Source organism: Pelobates fuscus, chromosome 2 (genome assembly GCF_036172605.1).
Source record: "Pelobates fuscus isolate aPelFus1 chromosome 2, aPelFus1.pri, whole genome shotgun sequence".
Taxonomy (NCBI): Eukaryota; Metazoa; Chordata; class Amphibia; order Anura; family Pelobatidae; genus Pelobates; species Pelobates fuscus.
In genome coordinates, this window is record NC_086318.1 from 349276570 (window position 1) to 349295553 (window position 18984).

Genomic DNA, 18984 nt, shown 5'->3' on the forward strand with positions numbered 1-18984 from the left:
GAGACATTTTGGGTCAAGGGTAGACAACCATGACATTTTACATGTTGTGGACTATATACACTATATATATATTAAATTGTACAAACGTAAATATTTCTGTTCTCCATTTTACTATCTTAATTATAGATCTAAATCTAGTATATATCTGTGTAAGATTTTTTTTTAAATAAATAGTAGAAGACATGGATAGTAAGATATAGATGATAAACAAGCTTTGTGCTGGAAATCTTTCACTGAACATACTTCCAAAGTCAAATGTCGTCTGCATTTTGACACCAACTTTTATGTTTAAATCTGGAGCTATAATTAATCTGGAGCTACATACATTTATGCACCCTTTCATGACAATAATTCATAACTTTTGCACCTTCAATCATAATTCATAATAGGTACATACACGTTTTCGGACAAAATCATTATTTTGACATTTTTTTTATTTTTTATTTAACATATTTAAAATGATCTTGCTTACCTTGGTTATAGGTTAGATTGAATCCTTTCTTCTGGATGCTAAAGTCACTAACAAAAGTTATAATCATTTCATTCCCAATTGAACTAAATGACAGCCCCTTTGCTGTAATACCACAAAATTTTGAGGTGGTTTCCCCATTGTTTATCGATAGTGAATCATACATGCAGTTCTGAGCTTCTTCTATTTCAAAATCAACAAAAGTCACTTGGATGATAAATCCTGTTGGAGCACGTATAGTCCACTTGCAGTCCTGACTGTTGGGGTACACATTGGGGTAGCATGGAGAGGTGAAGGATCCCGAGGGAGATGTCAATGTTACCTTGCAATTTGAACAACATAACACTGTTGGAAGAAGGAAAAATAGTGATTAAATGCCAAAATATAAAGAGAGTTTTCACAAAGAAAAAAGCAGAGCATATGAAATGCTTAGACTGACAATAATAGCAATTATAATAGTATTTACTTAAAAGCATCAAAGGAAAATTAAAGCAGTCTTAAGTTTTTATCTTCTGGAGCAAACTGTATAAATGTATTGATATTTAAATAGCATGAAGTATCCTTATGTATATCGTTAAAAAGAATATTTCTTTCAAAAAAATGTGCTATTTCTGTCTGCTGAATTCAGTTATGTTATTCCTTTTTTCAGTGTGAAATTAAAAATTATAAAAAAAATATAAATGACTACACAATCTGTGATTTCTTTTTTTTACGATTTGTGTCAGTGTTTAGATAGTATTTAAATTTGATTTAAAAGTATTATTTTTCATCATTACAACTTAGTTTAGTAGTATGTAGGGAAAAAATACACCAACTATCACAAACGTTAAGAGATCAGGTGATGTGGAGATCTTTTTGTGCTCCTGCTGTAAAATCAGAGGTTTAGGACGGTGGGGTTTTCTGTTCTAAAAAGTGGTCTAGACCAGCGGTTCCAAAACTGTGATTATAGCACCGGGGAAACATTACTGCTGAACAGGGGCCCGGTCGGGTGCCACGGTTCTTTAAGACCATGACCAGACACCTGTAATATCGGCTTGCTGGGAGGAAGTGACAGCCTGTCACTTCCTCCCAGCGTCATGCAGGGAGACAGCGCAGTGGAGGGAGTGGAGGCAGCCGCATTATGAGGGGAGAGGAGCACGAACAGCTTCAGAACCCTCACTCCCACCAGCAGCAACAGGACTCCAAGCCACCCTCTTGGACACACAGGGTAAGTTAACAGGCGGGTGGCTGGAGATATTAAAAATATCACTTGTGTGTGTGTATGTATGTATGTATGTATGAGTGTGTGTGTGTGTGTGTGTATGTGTGAGTGTGTGTGTGTATATGTATGTATGAGTGTGTGTATGTATGAGTGTGTGTGTGTGTGTGTTTATGTATGAGTGTGTATTTGGGAGGAAGTGGAGGATAGCGGCACAGGTTATATATTAATTAAAGAGATAAAATCTATTATATACATTTCTTAAAGGAAAAGCACCTCAGATTAACATTTGATTAAATATCTTACAAAAACCCAAATGAAAGCATTGATTCAATGCATTACTATGGGGAAAGCCTAATGCGAGTGCCGCACATGTACATTAGATTTCCCCCTTGCAGTGATGTTGGAGGAAGCAGATTTATTTATCACTTACATTTCCATGGTGGGGGTGCTGTGGCAGAGGGACACTATCGAGTTAGGAAAACAGATTTGCATTCCTAATACTGTAGTGTTCCTTTAAAGAAAGTTAGAAAAAAATTAAAGGGACAACACATTGTTAAAAAGGGACATGCACCATTATGAGGCAATTGTTTCATTCAAAAGCTTACCTGCTTCTCCTTTCTTATGATTTCCACACCGACTAAAGGGGGGTACTGATCTAACAAATCAGTTTCCTATCCCCAGGAATGCTGTAAAAAAAACATTGGGCATGCCAGACAGATTTACACATGTGCAAGTAGAAGATCTCTTCACCTTGCAACATCCTGACTAGGTGAGAAGAGTGGGAATCCGATCAGTGCGATCATGTAGAGCAGGATCCTGTGTTGGATTTCTCTCTCCTGCGTCTGCACAATGATGCCCTGTTTCTGTCATTAGTGGACTTGTCTGAAACTAAGCTGGTTTGGTAATGGGGGGAGGACCACTAAGGAAATCTGAACTTATAGTAAGTGTATATATGTTTAGTACATACTTTTCAAAGTTATTCTTGCTTAATTTTGGTTTGCATATTTGTTTAAAAGTCTTTACTTGCTGGTTTCAAAAAATAATTGTCAAGTGATGCATGTCCCTTTAACACAGTGGGATAATTATGCATTTGAAGCTAAAGCTTTAGTATTAAAACAACGGCATCAAAAATGGGTGAAAAGTTGTACTCTTTATCTCAGAAAAATTCCCCAATTTTTTCTAACAGAATAAAGAATTATAATATATTCCTGCTCTTCTTACAAATGAGCGTTACGTTCCAATCTGTACCTCCTGTCAATCCCTGCTGTTACAAACACAGTTTTAGGGAGTTTTAGGGAGTTTTTAGTGTTGCTCTGAAAACAGAACACTACGCTTTAATAGACTGAGTGATAAAGAAAGAAGGAGAAGGGAAAGTCTGGTAGATAACGTGGTGTTCTCCAGCTCTCAGTGAGAAGATCATTAAAAGGGGATATGGCTGTACGTCATAAAGTGGTGGGTCAATAATAAGCAATATTGCAGCATTGTACAATTCATATAGGAAAACAAACAAGAACCGTCATTCACTGTTGACATCTTTTTGTCATGTTTCGATTCATTAAGGCTGGTAGTTACACCCTTTGTTTTCGACGTACACTCCAATGAATTTGCTACGTTTAGGTGGAAATTATACTACAATGCAACAAATCAGAACAGACCTCAATTTCATGTTTAACACACAACCCTTTTAGAATTAAATAATGTATTCTTGATATACACGTTACAGTCTGTCTTGCACGTTGTGAATTCTAAGCTCAAAGAGAAGTATAGAATTTCCTTTTCAATAAAATGTATTAAAACTTACGTGTTTGAGAAATATTCAACATTTACAACTCAGCAGTGATTTATACCTATTGTTTGCTTTATTCTAAACTTTATTTAGATAATTACTATATCCATGCAATTTGCTGAACCCCTTGTAAAGTATTCAGTAACCATTTACAATATATTTAGTGTAGTTCCATTGCTATGTTCTGGTCAACTTGTAAAACAATGTGTTTTCTCAAATAAATGCTCAGTCTTAACTAATACCAATCTTTCTTATACAGAATGTTCCAATTAAGTGACATGTGATTCCCCTTCAGTTGTGATCAAATGTCCCCACAAATGTAACAGTATGTACATTTTTGGGAACATATGGTTCATGAAATAAAAATATGTATTAACGTAGTGTGAATAAGTGAGAAAGTAATACTGAGAATCTGTTTCTGGAACAATGCTTTTTTCCGATTGTGTACTTGGCACAGTTTTTGCCCAAAATTAAATTATAATAATAACCATAGAATATAAAAGTTTCAAAAATCTGCTACGGAATGTAATAACTGTCGGCCAGAATGTTATAAACTGCTTTTAATAAAAATAAAACATTTGACTACATTTTTTATTTAGCAAATTTACATTGTGTACATGTTTGTGAATATGGTATCCGACCAAGTAGAAATATAATTAATAAATATTATTTATAATGATAATATTTAGATTGTAATATATATACAGTCATTTCGATTTCCAATTACATAAAAAAAAAAATGCCATAGTATGCCAGTACGTTTTGTGAATATTCTTAGAATCTAATCTCATCTTACTAACATGATCATAGTTAACCCAGCAGCATTGTAAAATGAATAAATCCAAAACCCAAGTTTCAGAACCCTGTTCCAGGAAATGTTTCTATATTTCAATTTATGCAACATTTAGAAAACTCAGACACCCTATAACAGACAACCAACATATAACAAACTTGCTTATTTGGATAGAATCTTCACACAAAAAAAAAAAACGTGGCACCCTTACACCCCATGCAAATGTCTTTATGATTGGTTTAGTTATATCTAATAATACTAGAGCTGTCTATCTATAGTGTTCTATGTGATTGCCTGACTGAGAACACAATAAGCTGTAATAAGTTACATTATTATTTAGCAAACTGATGCTGCCAGAGGGGGAGTTACACCTCCACATCGGAGGGGTTAATCTCCGTTTGTACAATGTTTCATAGTAAAACACTGTACCTGCAGACGTCAGGCACCATAACCCATTTCAATGAACTGATATGTTCATGGCTCTTGGAGTAACACTTAATCTCTCCTCTGCCATGTGATAAAGTTCTTTTAAAACTGCTATACGCTGTACGGTTTACCATGGAGCAGTGAACACATAGCTAAACTTAGGTTTATAAACAAAGCATTCTTTTTATCTCCTCTTCACCTCTCATCAGAAGTGAGCGATGGTATATTCCACCCAGTTATTTTTCTCTATAGGTATAGCTTGTGTATATAAAAATCTAAACAAACAAAACGTGTTAGCACACACAGTGATATAACACCCTAAAACGTGCAATAAAACACAAAATTATTCATTAACAGAAACTTTATAAAGATGTAGACCAGTGTGACAATGTTGTCCTCGTGGCAAATCTAAAAAGAAAAAAACAGATAACACATAGTGTACACTGTATATATAGTAGATTATAGTATGCAGCAAAAAAGGAACTCACATATTATAGAGCCTTCGCAGGCTCTATATAGTGTGCCCAAGGGTGTCTTAAACAGGCAAGTGAATATTCAAATGGGATGAGGTCAGCAGGAATCCGATAAATAAAGCAAACTATTTATTACAGCAAAGAGTAAAATAAAAGACTGTACAAATAAGTAGTGGTAAAAAAAAACTATTTGCACTGCACAGTCAATGCAACACATAAAACTCTTGATGCCTCCACCTTTATCAGCAGGTTTAATTATGATATCATCATCTTTCTGTCATTCACAAAGGGCCTTTTTAAAAAATAAATTAAAAAAAATCTATAGATTTTTGAGTTTTAGACAGTCCCTCTTTCTAAATTCTTGAAGACCTTCATGGCCCCACTGATCTGTTGTTTAGGAAAGAATGTTGACTTATCTTTGAAATTAGTATGTATAAAACTTACTTTCATCATTTTTTTTTCATTAGGAAATGGAAATTAAATATATATATATATTTTGTTAAACATAACTTTCTAAATCTGTGAATGTCAATAAAAGTGTTAAAAGTTTTATTATGGCAGGTAGGAGCAAATTTTAAACCTTTATTAAGGACTTCCACTTGATTTTGTGTTAAAACTTTGTTGGAAAGATTAAAAACTCCTATAGGTGTTATCTCCTTTTTTTCTTTGTCCAAAAATCTAACTCCCTTACTTCTCGACCCCATGCTCTTTTGGGAGCCGTTTGGGGTCGAGGAGGTGGTTTCCGCTCTACAAAAAGCAAAGATGAAAACTTTACATTCTTGGCTCCTGTTGAATTGTCAGACATAATACTGTACATATTAGCATGGAAAGGTATATTTCACTTTTTGTTTGCAATGGGCTATTTTCCCCAGCTATATTTCCCAATAGGCATTGATTGCATATATATAAGTTATGGGAACGTAGATATCCACCAGCTTTAAATATGCAATGAAACCTGTGCTGTGAGCACAGACAGCATGGAACATGAAAGCGAAAGTGTCCTATCTGGTAGGAAATATTGTAATATTTCACACAATTGAAGGGGAACATGAGGATGTTTGAGATAGCAATAGCCAGTCCTCTAGGGAGTTGGGCTCATACTATGCTGTATCCCCTCAACGCCTATAAATATTGGCATTAGTTATCAAAGCATACAGTAATCACTAAATCGATTCTATACACAAAGGTACTAGAAGGCATTCGTGGAAGAAAATAGGCAGGTTATTAGCACTTTTGGCACTCCCTACCACATTTTACTTGGTACTGTCACTTCCCACAATATTATATTTACTTATACCTAAGCACCTAAGCAATCTTAACCTCAACCTCTTTAGCCTCAACAATGCTTCTCCGTCTTAGCTCCCTGTCAATCATTCTTAAAAGCTCTGTCCTTTGCTCCTGGAAGTCAGAATAGGAAAATCAGACAGAGAAGAGGAGATATTAAATAGCGTTTCTATGTCTCCGATTCATTAGCATTGTTTGCCTTGGCTTTGCCTTGTCTGAGCCGTGTTATGATGCAATTTGTTAAGTCTTTATTATAAGTTTAAAAGAAAACAGAGCATCTTGTGAAAAAAAACGTTAGCTCAACTTACAGGTGAGTTTCAATGTTAGATTTAATTATTATGTATTGTGTTTTTCAGAGAAATGGCACTTTCCCTTTAAATTATCTAATTCTTCTCTATGAGCCATTTAAAGTCACACATATGGTCCTTGCATAACTTTTAGTTCAAAAAGGTCCCCACTGTTGCCCTGTCCCCGTAAACAGGAATTATGTAAATTACTGCATATATAAGCTCACCGGCTCACTCAGTGAAATCACAGCAGGACAACATGGCTCCCCATACTTGTCTAAATAATAAGCTGCCAACTCAAATTAAGGACTGCTCCTCAGTTTTCTAAAAAGAAACAGCGCCTATCTACATCTTTATTTACAAAAGCATGAAAGAAGCTACCTGTCAGCAGGTCATTGGAACAGCTGCTAAATGCTCTCACTCCCTTATCCCCTTAAATATTGCTAATATTATAAAGATCACATACAAACACAAAGATAAAGCACCGCACTTACAGCAGCAGTAGCTTAGTATCCAACAGCTTAAAATGCATAGTAAAAACAAAGAGAACGTTACTTGCGCTCTGGCCTAAATCCCCATGTACATTTAAACAAAATGGAGCCTCTTTAGTTTTATTCCAATGGCCATTTGAATGTATAAGCTCACCTGCCACGTCAAGGCAAGCCTCAATAGGCGAGTTCCTACACTAGCCATTAGGTATGCTGATATCAGCCAAGAATCTCCAGTGAGACAGGAAGGGGTATTTTATAAACCCTTTCACATTTAACCCTTTATAGGGCTTCTACACATACAATAAACTTTGCTGGTATCAGACACATTGTAAACATCTGTAATGAGACATGAAGGGGTGTTTTATAAATCCCTACATACTTATTAACCCTACATAGGGCTATAACACATACAAATCACCTTGCTGGTGTCAGCTAAAAGGCAAATTTCTCTGTTGACACAGGATGGAGTGATGCCCCTACATACTTATAAACTCTTAATAAGACAAAAAAAAAAAAAAATTAAAAAAAAAAAAAATAAATAAAAAAAAAAAAAAAATAAGACAAACATGGGGAGGCTGGCAGCAATGTAACATAGCTGTGTGATACAAACATCATATACAAATACAAAGATAAAGCACCGCGCTTACAGCAGCAGTAGCTTAGTATCCAACAGCTTTGTCTGATACCAGCAAAGTTTATTGTATGTGTAGAAGCCCTATAAACGGTTAAATGTGAAAGGGTTTATAAAATACCCCTTCCTGTCTCACTGGAGATTCTTGGCTGATATTAGCATATCTAATGGCTAGTGTAGGAACTCCCCTATTGCGGTATGCCTTGACGTGGCAGGTGAGCTTATATATTCAAATGGCCATTGGAATAAAACTAAAGAGGCTCCATTTTGTTTAAATGTACATGGGGATTTAGGCCAGAGCGCAGGTAACGTTCTCTTTGTTTTTATTCTAAAGATCACGTCGCCATTCTTTTATGATAGAAATTATAATCCTATTTTAGCAATAGAGACTCGCTAAATCGCATATTTTTGTGTAAATGGAACTCTTCATCGAGCTTCGTTAATATTAACTATTCCTTGCCCGTCTAATTATTATTTTTTTTAACTGCCTTGCCCGCCAGCAAAAACGTCTATTGCGAATAAAGAAATCAAAGTTTTACATAAATATTTTTTTGCCAAGCCCAATTAAAATGCTTCAGTCAAGTTATATCAATTAAACAGTATTTTTTAATCTCTTTTCATAGATTTCTACTGTTAAATTTTCATTTCAGTAGCTGCCTTGACTGGGAGTAATAACATGCATAAACACGTGGCGACATAAACACACAGGCAAATATTTTTCCTGGCAATCAAATTTGTGCCTTCCGTGTGTTTAGAACATACAGTACCCTATATCTAGAAGCAGTATAAGAAGCTTAACTAATTAAACAATTACCTCTAGGGGGATAGAGAATGAACCAGTGAGCCAAAGGCCTGTTGCAGAATCATACTTTCTTGTATTTCACAGGCTTGTGTGGTTATTAGTAAGATAAAAAATACAACAATGTACTGTAAATTCATAGTTTCACAGGGTTATTGACAAAAGTGTGAATTGTCAGGAAGTCAAAATAAATTCAAAACTAATTTAAAATGTTATGCCAGCACATTTTAAAGTACCTCTGTCTGTTTTTTTTCTAACTCCCTGTGGCCACAATGTCCCCCCAATTTATTTTTTTGTGCACCCAGTGAACCCCTTTTCACCTTTTATTTTCCAATTTATTTTAATGGCAGATCTTCTTGCCAGTCTGGCAGTGTTGTTAATTCTCTGCCTTGCTCTACCATACATGACGGATCTCGCGCATGCCCACTTGCCTCTCTACTCCAATGGTACTTACGAGACGTGAGCAGGTAAGTATTCTGGTAAAGTGTGTCTTATCCTTATCTTTATTTAGTCCCTACTTTTCCTGATGTATTTTTAGAAAAATAAAACAGAAAAGAAGGATTGAGAGGCAGGGAGAATAATAAATGGAGCAAACGTGAACTTAAAATGACAGAGCGGCTTCAAACACACAACTTAATACGATTTAGCAGATAGTATGTTTGTGTTCTAGTTGAAATACATACACACATGCACACATACATGCACACACACCAAACAATATGGGCCCTTAACTGATTAATGGGGGGTTGGTTCTGTCTTACAATCGACTTTAGTGCAATTTTTGATAATTTAAAAAAAAAAAATGACATTGTTCTATCAAAATTTCCCAAAACAATTTATATTTTGTTTATATAACTACAATAAAACTGCATCAAATGTTAGTTTAGAAACACGGTAATGTTGATTACATGCTAAAATTTGTAACCTGACAAACCTAGGGTTGGGTCAAAATATAATAGGCTTACCTACTGTGATTGATTGTATTCCATTATTATTCCATTAAATATAAGGTGAATTAAGCACTCTATCACCTTGAAGCACAACTTGTACATGCTCTCAATCAATATATCTTTTTGACTACTGTGTCTACCTGTGTCATTGTTGCAGCGGTGAAAAAACAGCCTTTAGCCATGACATGCATAAAATCAAACGCAACACTTGCTGGGAAACACTTGTTCTGAGACATTGTAACATTACTACCCTGGGGGTTCTTACGTCATTACTGTTGGCAACATGCATCGGTCACAGTCATCTCCTAATTAAATTGGAAAAACTGAGTAAAGGACAGATATGACAGGTTATTACTCCAGAGTTTGTGTGCAAAGCATTAAGATCAGCCATTTTATAAAATGTACCAGAAAAAAAATGTCAGGTTCATTCATCTGATAAGATTAACCTGCTATTTAGTATTTGTACAATTCTAAGAATTAAAGAGAATCTGTCATCCACAAGTTGTATATGTGACTATTTGACTTTCAAGAAGGTATAAATTCGATCCATTAATGGCTCTTAATGTGAAGTCCGTGAGTGATGCCAAAAAGTGTTTAATAATGTACTACCAATTAAGTGCCTAACCTAACCCTTAAAACATTGTTTCTCTACATTTTATTTATGGAAAAATACCTCTGCAGGTCTAAAGAAAATCATAAGTACCCCTGTCTCGAGAAAGTAATTTCTATTGATTTAAATTCCAAATTGAACCTGTAGACACTGATATATGAGTTAATCCCATATTGGAGAACAAGCCTGATTAAAAGAAGTAAATAATATTTTTTAAATAAACATGACATAATGTGAATATTGTGTATGTAAGGAGGAGTGCATGAACTAATAATCTGAAGTATAAAAGTCATAAAATGAAAATATCATACACACTTAATAGTTGCACACAGAGGATACTGGCAAACACATTTATATGCAAAGGACACTGGCACACACATTTTACACAAAGAGGACACTTACACACATACACACACACATACACAGACACTCACTGTAAGACAGACACATAAACTCACTCACTGATATGACACACACTGACAGACACACTTACTGACCCATGCTCTCACTGATTTAACATACACTTACTGACCCGTGCTCTCACTGATTTGACACACACTTACTGACCTACACACGTTTACTGGCAAACACTCACTGACAGACACATAGACATTTTCCCACACAGACTAACAAATTATTTAATTATTTTATTGAAGTCCACCCAGCCTCCCTACCTTTGGGAGGGCTGGAGTGCATCCTTTCCCAAGAGTCCAGTGGGAATCCTCTACCTTAGTGGCGGCTGTCATCTTCGTGGTCTTCTTGCTCTGCTCCCTCGCACACTGTTTAGAGATGCTGGGGCCGGAGTGACAAAGGGTGTCATACTGACAGCCACTAGAAGAGTTTCCTGCTTCAGTAAGTAAGTAAAACTCAGTCACATGACTAATAGAAGCCCCAATAGAAAAGCATTGATTTTATCCTTTCCTATGAGGAAAATTGATGTCCACCAAGCATCGGTTCCCTCAATACTCCTCTAGGAGAAGCATTGGATTGGACTGCCTCCGGAGAAGGCCATGCCTCCTCCTAGACAATGTGGGAGGAGAGTTAAGGAGCCCTGAAGGAACCTTGGTGTTGAAAAAAGTTAAGTGTGTGTGTGTGTGTGTTCTGGCTTTTATTTTTTTACCTTGATTATAAAGCTCCACCCTACAGACTTGGGAATGTAGAGAGAGGTGCAGGCTGATTTCAGGAAGCCCTCATTCAGGAAGCCCTCTAGTGGCTGTCTGGTAGACAGCCACTGAGGGCAGACTTAGAGCTGCAATGTACACTAAGTGTGTTAGTGTACTAAGTGCAAAAGGGACACTGCACCCAGACCACTTCTGCACCCAGACCACTGGGTGCCTACAGTGTCCCTTTAAAAAAAAGTACAATTTTAAATTACTATTACGTCCCAGCATGCAATAATATAAAACTTGCTCCCACTTGAGTTAAACATATACAAAGTTAATTTTTATTATGCCGCATGACAACAGTCAAAAGTAATTTGCTGTATGTCTAACATTAATAACATCACATAGCACTATTTCTATCAAACGGACAATAGTTTCCAACTTAAATATAATTTCAAGCTTGTTCCCATCACATCATTAGCATTAGATGACTGTGAGTGTGTTTTTGAATTGCAATGAGGAATTGCCAGATGGCTCAATGGTGGTATTGTATTTCTCCACATATTAATCTAGTGGTCTTTACATTCTGAAAGTAGAGGACAAAGGGAGCCCTATTGAAAGCCCCGGTCAAGGCGCCTGCGCATATTATGTCACCATTCTTTTAGCTTCCTTCATGTAACCCTTCCCTCCTTCTGTGCTGTTAGCATATGACTACATAGTTACATAGTTACATAGTTAGATAGCTGAAAAGAGACTTGCGTCCATCAAGTTCAGCCTTCCTCACACCTGTTTTTTGCTGTTGATCCAAAAGAAAAGAAAAAAACCCAGTTTGAAGCACAATTTTGCAACAAGCTAGGACAAAAAATTCCTTCTTGACCCCAGAATGGCAGTCAGATTTATCCTTGAATCAAGCAGTTATTACCCTACATTGAAAGATTATATCCTTGAATATTCTGTCTTTGCAAGTATGCATCTAGTAGCTGTTTGAACATCTGTATGGACTCTGATAAAACCACTTCTTCAGGCAGAGAATTCCACATCCTGATTGTTCTTACAGTAAAAAAACCTTTCCTTTGCCTTAGACGAAATCTTCTTTCTTCCAGTCTAAACGCATGGCCTCGTGTCCTATGTAAAGTCCGGTTTGTGAATAGATTTCCACACAATGGTTTGTATTGGCCCCGAATATATTTGTATAATGTTATCATATCCCCTCTCAGGCGACGTTTTTCTAAACTAAATAGGTTTAAATTTGTTAACCTTTCTTCATAGCTGATATGTTCCATTCCTTTTATTAATTTTGTAGCCCGCCTCTGCACTTTTTCTAGTGCCATGATATCCTTCTTTAGAACAGGTGCCCAAAATTGCACAGCATATTCAATATGTGGTCTTACCAGTGATTTATAGAGAGGCAAAATGATATTCTCGTCCCGAGAATGAATGCCCTTTTTCATGCATGACAATACCTTACTGGCCTTGGCCACTGCTGATTGACATTGCACATTGTTGCATAGTTTGTTGTCTATAACAATTCCCAAGTCCTTTTCGTGTGTTGTTATCCCTAATTCGCTTCCATTAAGGGTATACGTTGCTTGTGTATTCTTTACGCCGAAGTGCATAACTTTGCATTTTTCAACATTAAATTTCATCTGCCATTTGAGTGCCCAGTCCCCCAGTCTATCTAAATCCTTCTGCAGCAAAGTAATATCTTGCTCACATTGTATTATTTTACAAAGTTTTGTGTCATCTGCAAACACTGAAACATGACTTTCAATGCTGTCTTCAAGATCATTTATAAAAATGTTAAATAGAAGGGGTCCCAGAACAGACCCCTGAGGGACACCACTTGCCACCTCTGTCCAGCTTGAAAATTTACCATTAACGACAACTCTTTGTATTCTGTTTTTAAGCCAATGTTCTACCCAAGAACAAGCATTTTCATCGAGACCGATTTCCTTGAGTTTGAACACTAATCTTTTGTGTGGAACTGTATCAAATGCCTTGGCAAAATCCAAATAGATCACATCCACTGCAACACCCTGATCTATACTTCTACTTACTTCTTCGTAGAAAGCAATCAAGTTAGTTTGACATGACCTGTGCTTCATAAAACCGTGCTGATTTTTGCTGATAACCATATTCTTCTCAAGGAATTCTTGAATATTATCCCTTAATAACCTTTCAAATATTTTACCAGCCACAGAAGTTAAGCTCACAGGTCTATAATTTCCAGGCAAGGATTTTGAACCCTTTTTGAATATAGGAACCACATCTGCCTTCCTCCAATCCTCCGGAACACTTCCTGAAAGAAAAGAATCTTGAAAGATTAAAAACAGAGGTTCACTTATTTCTACACTTAGTTCCTTAAGTACACGTGGATGGATACCGTCAGGCCCTGGAGCTTTGTTTATATTAACTTTCTTTAGTTGCTGCAGCACATTGTCTTGAGTTAACCAATTACAATTATTCTGCAAGTTTTTAGTAGCAATCATTTGCACATCTATTGCCATGGGTTCTTCTTTAATATATACGGAGGAGAAATAGTTATTTAGAATTCCTGCCTTTTCTTGGTCTTCATTAACCATCACCCCCGTTTCAGTTTTAAGTGTACCTATACTTTCATTTTTGGGTTTTTTGGAATTTATGTACTTAAAAAATGCTTTGGGGTTGGTTTTGCTCTCTTTAGCTATCATTTTTTCATTTTGAAGTTTAGCAAGTTTAATTGCCTTTTTGCACGCATTATTTGCTTTCTTATATCTTTTATAAGATGCATCTGATTTGTCTGATTTAAATGCTTTAAATGCCCTTTTCTTATTTTTAATCTCTTGTTTTACTTCTCTACTAAGCCACATTGGTTTTAATTTGTTTCTTTTATACTTATTTCCCAATGGTACATACTGAGAAATGTACCTTTCTAATATTTGTTGGAAGATGATCCATTTATCCTCAGTGTTCTTTTCACTAAAGAGTTTATGCCAGTCAATATATTGTAAAGCTTCCCTTATCTTATTGAAATTGGCCTTTTTAAAATTATATGTTTTAGTATACCCCATGTGCTTTTGTTTTTTTGAGTTTATTTCAAAGGACACTATATTGTGATCACTATTTCCCAAGTGCTCACCTACTTGAATGTTGGTCAAAAGATCAACGTTGTTTGTTAAAACCAGGTCCAGACAAGCGTCCATTCTAGTTGGTGCTTGTACAAGTTGTGACATGAAGTTGTCATTTAACAAGTTTAAAAACCTAATTCCCTTTGCTGAGCTACTAGTCCCTATGTCCCAATTTATGTCTGGGTAATTAAAATCTCCAATAATTAAAGTGTTACCAAGATTTGCAGCTTTCTCAATTTGCTCAAACAGCTGTTGTTCCTCGTCAATATTAACATTAGGTGGTTTATAACATATCCCAACCAATAGTTGGTTTCCCTTCTTTTCCCCCAAGCAGATATTTACCCATAAAGCTTCCACATTTTCCTCATCGCATTCAATTTGCTTAAGATTTGGCTTTAAATCATGGTTGACATACAAACATACCCCACCACCCTTCTTGTTTTTCCTATCCTTCCTAAATAATGTGTACCCATTTAAGTTAACTGCCCAGTCATGTGTCTCATCCCACCATGTTTCAGTTATGCCTATTATATCATATTGTTTAGTGTATGCTAATGCCTCTAGTTCCCCCATTTTGTTATTTAGGCTCCTTGCATTAGTAAGCATACATTTAATATCATGCGTCTCTTGTTTATTTTGTGAATTACCAACATTACATAGCTTCTCTGTTCTGAGCTTGCCCCTCCCCCCGTCTCCACCCTCCTTATACTGTTCTAAAGCCCATCTCCTTTCTGTCCTATCTCCATTTTAGTGTTTTGAATTGACTTTAGTTGCTGTTGATATCCCAGTATGCACGTAGGAAGACTGCAATTCCTTTATTTGGGGGTAATTAATTATCAGCATAGAAAAAAACTGAGGTTTTTTTTTTATGTATTTACATTTTCTTGCCAACCACAAATTTTTCATATTTAGTTTGTAGCATTTAACGTTTATACTCCAGGAAAGATTAATATGTGTCACAAGGTATGGTTAATATCTATTGTGTGATAACCACCTTTCACGATTATTAATACTAGTAGTAGCACTTATGTCACGCCACACTGATTTACAGTTGTAGAGAGGGGATGTTTAGACGTGAAGTGGGCCCTGCTCAAATTAGTTTACAATCTAAGAGGATTTGAGATAGATGGACATATGTTAGGTGTTTTGTCCAACACCACTTGTTGGTGAGGTGTTCACTTACTTGTTACCACTGCTCTAAACCGCTGATGATAGCTATAGCTTTACTGGCATTAATTAGCACTTGTCATATACATCAAATCAAAAACAATTATAAACTATTACAAACTTGACTAGACTGACACCTTCACTTATCACTAACAACTAGTCTAGCAACTGTCCCTTCTCCACTCAGTGTTCAATGGGGTGATGGGAAGTAAAACAAAATGGTGGACACCTAGAAATCAGCCTGCACCTCTCTCATACAGCAATATTTGCCTTTTCTTTATGTGTGTTAAAATATTCATGTTTTAATAATAGGAGGCAGGCTACCAAAAGTCCTATGGCCAGTGGCACAAGACATAAATATGGCTTTGAACATGTATCATATTTTCCAAAAAGCATGCATTTACAGGATAGCAATCACCAAAAAACACATTTAAAGTCTTCCTTTTTCACCAATGTATTACAGTATATCACAGTACATTGCTGTGCATTTATTATCCTTATGTGCAACAACATGGGTAATAGTTCAATTCAAGAGCAATCAGTCCCACTGCGGCATTTGTGGCTTAAAGAGTGTATTAATGAGACAAATCAGAATTCCATTCACTTATCACTGACTACTATGTTATGGTAGATTTCTCTAATGCCCATTGTGACACCACAGTGTTAATAAATGATGAGGGTCATGCAAAAAAAAGCTTGGAGGCTGTACTCTGGAACTAAACCAGTAGTCAAGGAAAAAGATGGTGCTGAACCCATTATAATGCTTGAGATGGATACATCCTATTGGATTCACAATATAAAACAAATAGTGGGGGGCGGAGCCTAACCGCCGAGCTGGAAGGACGTGCTGAACAACAGCTCCTGACTGAACGCAACAAAAACAAGGGTAAATACCCCGAAAATCGGCGTGTCCACCAGCCGGAGGGTATGAGACAGAGTGGGGACACCCGGGGGCACAAAATGATACCAAACTCGAGTACCCCACAGCCCGGAATCCCACAAAAAGCACCTGAGGCCTACCAGAGACTGAGCCGGGGAGAGGCGGCCACTCTCCTCAAAGACAAAGCCACGCATAGAATCCTCGGCGCACCTGCCTCTCTCCCCCCCAGGACCGGCGGGGGTCATCCCGGTCCACACTAGACACCAGGGCTGCCAACTGACACAGCCTACCAAGCCTAGACCAATACCTCAAAGAGATAGCTCCTCGCATGGTGAGTCCAAGATGGCGGCGGGCAGCAAGAGGCACACGACAAGCAGACTAGCTACAATGGCGAACATAGTACCTACAGAAACTACCGGAGGCCCACTGGAGCCGCTTGAAAAACGGCTAGACAAGCTCTTTCGTGCCTTCTGGCTGAAGCTTGAACTCAGACAGGCTAAGACCGCAGAGGAGAGCAGGGAAGAAGGAGCACGGAGGTTCCAGCCCTGCAAAGCTCAGCTCTCCACAGCCCGCTCAGCGCATCCAGGTAAGAAAGCCCACCAAACCACGGCCCGTCCACGTCCTGGGAAACACAGTACCCCGTCCTGTACGCCTAATCGGAAGGCACCCTGGAAACAAGCTACACGCCACAGGCGGGAACAACCTCGCTCTCAAACCAAGCATACTACCAGCTGGGATACCCCTCGCAGAATCAAGCGGGACCGAAGTGCTGGGAAATGCAAAGGTGCTCTCGCAGAGGACTTGGGCCACTGGAGTGGCATGATCTGGACTGCCCTGCTGTATCTCATATCACGTCTGCCGATAGTGGGGGTAGGCTGATGCTTCAACTTCAGCACCAGAAGGGCTCGCAGTTTCGGACTGACGCTATTGAAACCATATAACTGCTAGACTGGGACACATGCCTAACTAACACGGTACCACACCATGAAAACTTGGGAATAATGTACCCGAGCTTACACATGCATAACGTTGGTTCCTTACACTGTTAACATACACACATGCTAGTGCTCAGACATACTACGTTGGCTCCACAATCTTTAACCCTAACCCTGAGTAGTTACGCCCGATATGTTAACAAGGGCTAGCCCACCCGACATTATCTAACCCATCCAAAAAACAAACAATGACATCATGCTGAAATGCGAGGGATGTCTAATACGACTCTTAGGTTGTCTATAGGCCATCTGCTTCCATAATATGAGGGGTATGATGCCTGATGCTTATTGCATTTAAATCCCCTGCTATGTCCCCCATGTGAATATAAATGTTTTAGCCGGTACTAGCTTGAGACAACACAATCTTACCTGCATACATACCTAATCATTTGGCAGCACCCAACTGATATGTTAAGCCTGATACTACTGTCCTGTTAAAATGTAAAATTGTGCAAACACTCGTGCCATTGGTAAACTTGTTTGTATATATGATTATGCTGTTGTAACACATCATATATCTTAATAATGACAAAAATGTGCATGTCTCTCATGTAACCCAATGTAGAACCTACATGTGAAACGCTAGAGGATTGCCTTTGGGGTACCATCACAAGCGCATGTTAAATGCCTATGCACAACAAAAATAAAAAATGTAAAAAACAAAACAAAAACAAATAGTGGAATGTATAGCGGAAAGAAAAATATCTACGGTTTTGACCGTTCATTCTCCTAATGGAATATCATCATTAAAGAAGAACCTATTTAGCATTTTGATAATCCATTATCTAACAGACAGAGGGCAAGTAAAAAAAAATTGCAAATGGTGTAATATGGAGCACTGAATGCATTTTTAAGACATTTAATCTTTCTTTAATGTCTTCTTTGTAGGTGATAGAACTTTGCAACATGCTTGAAAATGGTATTAGTGAAACCAGAGTAAACTATTTTATATATATGTGTTTAAGTGACAGCATTGGCACAGATAACAAAGTGGCTTACTATTAGTGCTTGGAAAATAAAGTACAAAAATAATATTATTGGAGCCAAGTCGGGGGCTTTCTCCTGATTATTTGGGATACTGCCAGTAGAAATAGTAGTGGAAATAAACATATCAACTGGATAAACCTTTTCTGACCCCTTCAACACTGTTCATTTGGTACAATGTGCACCGCCAGTAGATAAACTTATGGACTTCCTCGTAGGGAGAGGGCAAGGTGAAAATCCTGTGTTACACCCATTGTGACTACATATTATTTTTATTGGCATTTGAAGGCTGGGTCAATCTTAAAAAACGTGATTTTTTTTTCTTTGGTATGCATAATCAAACTTAAACTTATTAACAATACACAAAATTTAAAATTAAATAATAAATATCAAGGGTCATAAAACTTAAAAGGATATTAGTACGTATTTCTTACAGGTCATATATGAAACAGTTATTTGACTAAATATTATATATATATAATAATTTTTTTTGGTATGTTAGCACATAGTTTGTTTTTTGTTATGTTACCATGTTATATTAAGATGTT

General features: G+C 37.1%; 1 protein-coding gene across 5 annotated transcripts in view; it reads right to left on the reverse strand.

Annotated features, from left to right (window-relative positions):
- ADGRG6 (adhesion G protein-coupled receptor G6) overlaps positions 1-18984 on the reverse strand; it is a 166460-nt gene that overhangs the window by 95066 nt on the left and 52410 nt on the right. For all 5 annotated transcript variants that reach the window (XM_063443614.1, XM_063443613.1, XM_063443611.1 and 2 more), the window contains exon 3: positions 473-814. In XM_063443614.1, coding sequence (XP_063299684.1) covers positions 473-814 — 342 coding nt within the window. The remainder of the gene's footprint in view (positions 1-472; positions 815-18984) is intronic.